Raw genomic sequence first — 6,893 nt, forward strand, 5'->3', positions numbered from 1 at the left:
CGGAGTTTGATGATTGACTTTGTGGTCGTGTCATTGGACTTGCGGCCATATGTAATGGACACTTGGGTGAAGAGAAGGTGGAACTGTCAACCGATCACCCCCTGGTGGTCAATTGGCTCCGACGACAGGAGAGGATGCCGGTCAGACCTGACAGGCCCAAACGTATTGTGAGGGTCTGTTGGGAACGAATGATGGAGTCTCCTGTCAGAAGGAGTTTCAACTCCCACCTCTGGGAGAGCTTTGACCATGTTCTGAGGGAGAAGGGGGACATTGAGTCCGAATGGGCCATGTTCCGTGCCTCCATTGTTGAGGCGGCAGATGGAAGCTGTGGCTGTAAGGTGGTCGGTGCCTGTCGTGGCGGTAATCCCAGAACCCGTTGGTGGACACCATTGGCTAGGGAGGCCGTCAAGCTGAAGAAGGAGTCCTATCAGGCCTTTGGCTCATGGGACTTCGGAGGCAGCTGACAGGTACCGGCCGGCCAAGCAGTCCCCGGCTTTGGCAGTCGCTGATGCAAATCTCTGACATGGGAGGTTTGGAGAAGCCATGGAGAACGGCTTCTGGACGGCTTCAAAGAGATTCTGGACCACCATCCGGCGTCTCAGGAGAGGAAAGCAGTGCACAGTCAATACTGTGTATGGTGGCGATTGCGTGCTGCTGACCTCAATTTGAGATGTTGTGGATTGGTGGAAGGAATACCTCTTCAATCCCATCTACACGTGCAGACTTGCAACTGCAAATGGGCTTTGAAAGCTCTGCTCTTTCACTGAGCATTGGGAAATGGTGTCCCCTTTAAGAACTGGCTGCCTGGGATTCCGACACCCAAAAGCCACTGGCGATTCAACTCAACACTTTGATTTAGTTTATGGAGAAACACATTTCCACATGTCAGCTCTCACAGTCTGAGAGACACTAGACCCCAGAGCTCATTCATTCATTCATTTTCTACTGCTTATCCTCACGAGCGTCATGGGGGTGCTGGAGCCTATCCCAGCTGTCTTTGGGCAAGAGGCGGGGTACACCCTGGACTGGTGGCCAGCCAATCACAGGGCACATATAGACAAACAACCATTCCCACCACACTCACACAGTTACGTATAACATTTTGTGCAAGACATTGCCTGATATAATTCAAAGTGGTTCATGTTATTCATGTTATTTTAAATCTCCTATTATTACAGAACTCAGCCGCACGTGTGCTGACGAGGACCAGAGAGCGGGAGCACATTACACCAGTTTTAAAGTCGCCACATTGGCTCCCCGTCCGCTTCAGGATCAATTTTAAGATTCTCTTACTGGTTTTTAAATGTCTTTACGGCCTTGCACCTTCTTATTTATCTGATCTGCTTTTACCATATCAATCCCCGCGGACCCTGCGGTCCTCCGGCACTGGCCTTTTAACAATACCAAAACCCAGGGCGAAAACCCACGGTGAGGCAGCATTTAGCCACTATGGCCCCCACCTGTGGAACAGCCTCCCGGAGAGCCTCAGGACTACAGAGACTGTTGATATTTTTAAAAAAGATTAAAGACACACCTTTTTAATCAGGCTTTTAACTCATATTTTTAAACTTTTCTTATGTTTTTATCTTTTTAGTCCTATTTTATGCTTTTAGTTTTTAGCTTTTAACTCCAGTATTTCCTCAGGGGGGGTCCTCCACACTGGGGGCTGTGTCGGGTCTGCTGAGGGGGTGCCATCCTTGGGTCCCTTGGACCCGGCCGGCTGGGGGTTCCTCCCTTTAATGTGGGGGTCCGCCCGTCTGTCGGAGTCGGGGGGCCCGGGGCTGGTCCCCCAATGGCACGGCCTGCGGCTCCTCCCAGTGTGGACGGCCCCAAAGGTGGCGTTTCCTTGATCCTCAGTGCCATGCCATGTCTCCCTACTGTGTGTGATTGTGTGATTGTGTGTGTCTGTGTGTGTCTAGTATGGAGGGTGGGGGGAGGGGCTTTCTTAGTATTTGTTTTTCCTTTTAATTGGGGTAATTGTTTTTAATTCTGTAAACCACTTTGTGTTGCATGTCTTTGCAGGAAAAGTGCTATACAAATAAAGTTGATTGGATTTGGATTTGATTTATGTGGCTCACATGTCAAAGGCTAAATTGGCCAGAATGCACTCAGACGTCTCCCCCACCTGTGACGGATGTCAATCAGGGGACGCCACCATTTATCATAGGTACTGGCTGTGCCCCCGACTGCAACCTCTTTGGAACAAAGTTTTGATCCTCTATCAATCATTTTGAAAGGTAAGATAAATCCAAACCGTACGATTGCCCTGCTGGGTGTTTTTGGGGATCATGACCATGTGACCTTCTGCTTAGATGGAGGGCGCCGTCCCCGCTGACAAGCATCCAGTGGCTCAGGGATATCATGCGCTGCCTTACTTTGGAGAAGTTAAGATTTGTATTTAGAGGCTCAATGGGCAAATTCCACAGGACCTGGCAACCCTTCTTCACCTATTTGCACGACTCCCATTCAGTGTAGACTAACAGGAGGGACTGCATGGAACCCTTGGAACCCACTTGGAATGCTTGGAACCCGCTTGGAGCCCGCTTGGAACCCGCTTGGAATCCGCTTTGGAACCCGCTTGGAATCCTTGGAACCCGAATCTGTTGATATTGTTATACCTTCATTTTGACAATGCCTGTCTGTATGTTCATGGTGAAAATAGCATCTAATATTTCAATATTTGAGAATGGTTTCGACGTGGGAGTCGTGGGGGGCAACGCAAGAGGGGCGCATTGCGTTGCGTTGTGATGCCACTTTTACAGTATGTCCACAGCTGGAGTCCAGACTACTTTGTGGTGTCCCATAAAAAGTATCAGCAATCAAATATTGGCACAAATATGAGGGCTGTACAGTCCAAGCTTTTTGACACCATGGACTCATTTCTCTCTTTCCCTACACACGAGTCGCTTGTTTAGTTTTTTTAAAGCATATGTGTAAACCTCAGGCCCGGGGGCCAAATGCAGCCCGCAATATAATTTCATCAGGCCCACGGAACTGCCCACTGGAAAATAGCATTCAGTTGGCCCACCTGGCAGACCTGATCAAACAAAGTGCTGAAAGCGATTCCTCCGGTGTAAACTACTCCACTGGAATTTTCATTTCAAAAGTAGAAACAATATTCTCTATTGCACCAAATATAATAATAATATTATAATAATAATAACCATTCTTAATACAGGTGCCAGATTCAGACGGAAAGTCCAAATAATTTAATTGTACACGACTACAACCTGCAGCACTTTGTCCAACATCACACCTTCAAAGACATAAGAGTCAAAAGTCATTGTTTTTAACTACAGCAAAGCATGCTGGGAAACATAATCTGCCCAGCTGCCAACTGAAAATCCTGCAGCTTTTGCCTGGACATGGCAAGAATGAGGAAGAAGTGGTCGATCAACAATCGCTTTGTTGAAACAAACAACCAAGCCAAAATTAATGCACAACTAAAAAATTAAAATAATAATAAAAATAGCCATGTGGGTGGAGTGTGGGTGGGGGGGTTAATGTCTAATTATGGGCCCACCACCAAAACTAGGCTTTGAGTTTTGGACCTTTGTGTGATTGAGTTTGACTCCCCTGTTTTACAGGTATGACTTGTTCAACACCTTGAAGTTGGTAAAGAGTAGTGATGCGTTCAAGGCAGGGGTGTCACACCAGATGCAGCAACATTAACGGGTTATGTAAAACATATCCCCAAAAAATACTAAAGAAGCTACTGAGTTGTAAAATTGACCCTAGGGTGATTCGAAGGAAACAAGATAGATATAAATCATGGCGCTAAACGTTGTAATATTAATTACCGCGCAAGAGGAAATAGAAGAAGCATCACCTCGCTCATATCCGAGCTGCACCTGAACGCACCGACGGCTGGTCTCACCAGAGAAGCGTAAAAAGTCAAAAAGTCAACACAATTGGAGTCAGCCGGCATCAAGTTTGACATCTTTGACTGGCATGTTTCTCTTCGTACTTTACGTCGTCTTCGGACCTTCAATGAACGCAAACTGCGGTAAGTTTTATGAATCTTCGAACGTTGGATGTCAAAGCGAAAGTAAAAACATTTCTATACAGCTCAATACTACCTTTACTCAGCAAGCTAACTCCTAAAACCTAAAATAGCCTTGACTAGCTTAGGGCCGGTTCTTATCTTTAAGGCAATCTAATGCTCGGACTCCCGCGATCACCCTAAATCTCCGAGCTCCAAGCTCCAAGTGGAAGGCACCTCGACTGGCGTGCTAAACTAAGTAGGGGGCGGGGGGTCTGGTGAATGGGACAGAGGAACCAACATGGTCAATGGCCCAGATGGCAGCGGCAGCAGAGTGGGTGGCACACTTGAGCAAGAAAAGACAAATGGAGTAGCTTCCCCACAGTTAGTCATGAGAACAACCAGGAAATCACCGAGTCAAAAGTACCAAAATATAAACAATATATGCAATATATGCAACTCATTGAATGTTGAAAATCCCATTCAAGCAGAAGACAAAATTGAACATGAATGGCGAGAAGATGGAGCTAAATGATGATGAGCTTTCCTGAACAAAAACAACGATAAAGCTAAGCTAAAGTCGCCTTCACGTGTGTATTAAATGTGTGTGTGTGTGTGTGTGTATTAAATGGTGGTGTTGGCCTCCACCAGAGACGCACTCCCTGACCTACATCTACACGGCGTTGTCGGAGGGGGCGGTACTGGCGGGGGCGCGGGAGTTCACGGCGATGGGGGTGCTGGACGGCCACTTGATCGACTACTACGACAGCGGCACCACAAAGAAGGTGGCCAAGCAGCCGTGGATGGAGGCGGGTTTGAAGGCCGACTACTGGCAGCAAGGCAGCAAGTCGAGGCAGAACAAGCAGCGCTGGTTCAAGGTCAACGTGGACATCCTGCTCCAGCGCATGAGACACAACCACTCAGGTAGGACCGCATCCCGCCACGCTTCTGGGGGCTCGCTCACCCGACACGACTCCACCCCTCAGACGTGCACGCTCTACAGTGGCTGCACGGTTGCCACGGTGACCTGCAGTCCGACGGCACTGTCCTCTTCCGGCGTGGCGTGGACAGGTACAGCTACGACGGACGGAACTTCCTGTCCTTCGACTATGACGAGGCGGTGTGGGTGGCAACCTCGGACGCAGCCATGGAGACTAAGAGGAAGTGGGACAAGGTCCAGATGCTGAAGGATTACACTCGGGCCTACCTGGACAAGGAGTGCATCACCTGGATGAGCCGCTTCCTCCAGTTCGAGCGGGACCACCTGGCCAACGCATGTATGTAGCCGTCATGTACGCCGGTGGACCAGAACCCGCTCATCACATGCGTGTCCTTGCAGCATTGGCCGACGTGCACGTGTTTGCCAGGAACAACGTCAGGAACAACGTGGTGCTGACCTGCCTGGCCACGGGCTTCTACCACAAGAACATCTCCCTGGAGATCCGGAGGGACGGCTGCACTCTGACCCCAGAGGACGGGATGACATCGTCGGGCGTGCGGCCCAACGAAGACCACACCTTCCAGCGCCGAGACAGCGTGGAGGTGTTGAAGAGCGACACGGCCATGTTCGCCTGCGTGCTCCGCCATCTGCCGTCCGGACTCGAGGTGGAAGCCGTTTGGGGTGAGCTTGTCTTGGCATCGCTACCGGACCAGAACTACGTCAAGGTTCCGTTTCTCCTGCAGCTCACACAATCGTCAGCGCCGCCGACGCAGGCTGGAGCGTGGACGTCACCATTGGGCTTGTGACAGCCTTGGCCTTCGTCTTATTTGTGGCGCTACTCTGGATGCTGTGCTCCAGGACATCCCTGTCACTCTGGTCTGGGTTTTGTTATCAAATCCTGCCCTGTCAATCATCTTCCTCTGCAGATGCTGTTCACCAGGCCACGCCTCCTGTGGACTCTGGTAAATGAGCCCCGCCTCCTTGATGATGTGATGTCATGTGTAACGCTGAGTGTCTTTGTGTCCTTCAAGTTTCAACAGCGAGTGAATCGTTGCTGCCATGCAAGGGGGAAGGTAAGGCCTCGCCGCCACGCCTGGCCGTGGCGCCGCTTGTAGCCTGTAACACGCCTTTCCTGCCTTGACAGGAACTGGATGCTCCTTAGACTCCGGCATCTTCTGTGATTCTGCTACACTGCGTCCGTCTTCAGAGGACATGCCCACCGCCACCCCACGTGACCAGCCGGAAGACGCTCCGGTTCCTCCCAGTGTGACTCAGGTATGTGGGCGGGGCCCGGTTATGTGACTGTTCCAACGCTGTAACACAAAGTGCGCCCCCTGCAGCTGATCTCCAACCCGCTGACCCCGGCTTGACCTCCTCCATGTGACGCCATCGTGTGGGCGGGGCCACCGTCAGGCTGTGTACCCATGAAATAAATGCCATGGTAACTGCGTGTCCTGTCAGCGTCATCTATGGTCCATCTTCCATAGCATCCATCTTCCAACGCATGACGTCCTGTGGGCGGAGTCAGTCATCATCAGCAAACACAACAAACATTCATTCTTGATGAACACAAAAATCTTTAGTACACCTTTATTACATCTCAACAATTTCTTATTTTGGAATGATGGCTACTTCTACTCTTACTCTACTACAAATTGATTTAGGCTTCACTGCTGAATCGGGAATTGGCATCCGTTTCTCTTCATCAGGTCAGGTTTTTGTTGGACTGAAAAAATCTGATCTTGTGACATCGATGACATTTTTGTGGCATTATCAGCTGATGTTTGTCATACTTCTCATCCTAAATAGTATGTTATTGGTAAAACACTTTTTCCATATATTGATTCCATATATTGATTAGCTGACAGGAACATGGATTACTGTCAAATGAATGTGGGCATTGATAAAGGTAGTACAGGAAATTGCATGTTGCGTCACCATTGTGGGCTTGAATATCCGTTTCTTGGAACT

The 6,893-nt window shown here is 49.5% G+C and overlaps 1 protein-coding gene across 1 annotated transcript; it reads left to right on the forward strand.

Annotated features, from left to right (window-relative positions):
• The first annotated feature begins 3,686 nt into the window (after nucleotides 1–3,686).
• Nucleotides 3,687–6,844, forward strand: LOC131101986 (major histocompatibility complex class I-related protein 1-like). The gene is made up of 8 exons (XM_058047422.2): nucleotides 3,687–4,006; nucleotides 4,634–4,906; nucleotides 4,969–5,259; nucleotides 5,322–5,603; nucleotides 5,666–5,884; nucleotides 5,954–5,995; nucleotides 6,067–6,197; nucleotides 6,263–6,844. The coding sequence occupies exons 1-8, from the start codon at nucleotides 3,952–3,954 to the stop codon at nucleotides 6,290–6,292; spliced, it is 1,323 nt and encodes a 440-aa protein (XP_057903405.2). The 5' UTR covers nucleotides 3,687–3,951; the 3' UTR covers nucleotides 6,293–6,844.
• The last annotated feature ends 49 nt before the right edge of the window (nucleotides 6,845–6,893 follow it).

The sequence above is a fragment of the Doryrhamphus excisus genome, linkage group LG7, assembly GCF_037039965.1.
Source record: "Doryrhamphus excisus strain RoL-2023G ecotype Guam linkage group LG7, RoL_Dexc_Guam_v1.1, whole genome shotgun sequence".
In the NCBI taxonomy this organism is placed as follows: Eukaryota; Metazoa; Chordata; class Actinopteri; order Syngnathiformes; family Syngnathidae; genus Doryrhamphus; species Doryrhamphus excisus.

Bases quoted from the DNA above. Each gene is read 5' to 3' on its own strand.
- LOC131101986 (XM_058047422.2), top strand. From the start codon at position 3,952: ATGTTTCTCTTCGTACTTTACGTCGTCTTCGGACCTTCAATGAACGCA. The intron at 5,260-5,321 runs GTATGTAGCCGT...GTGTCCTTGCAG, and splicing joins GGACCACCTGGCCAACGCAT to CATTGGCCGACGTGCACGTG. The intron at 5,885-5,953 runs GTAAATGAGCCC...GTGTCCTTCAAG, and splicing joins CACGCCTCCTGTGGACTCTG to TTTCAACAGCGAGTGAATCG.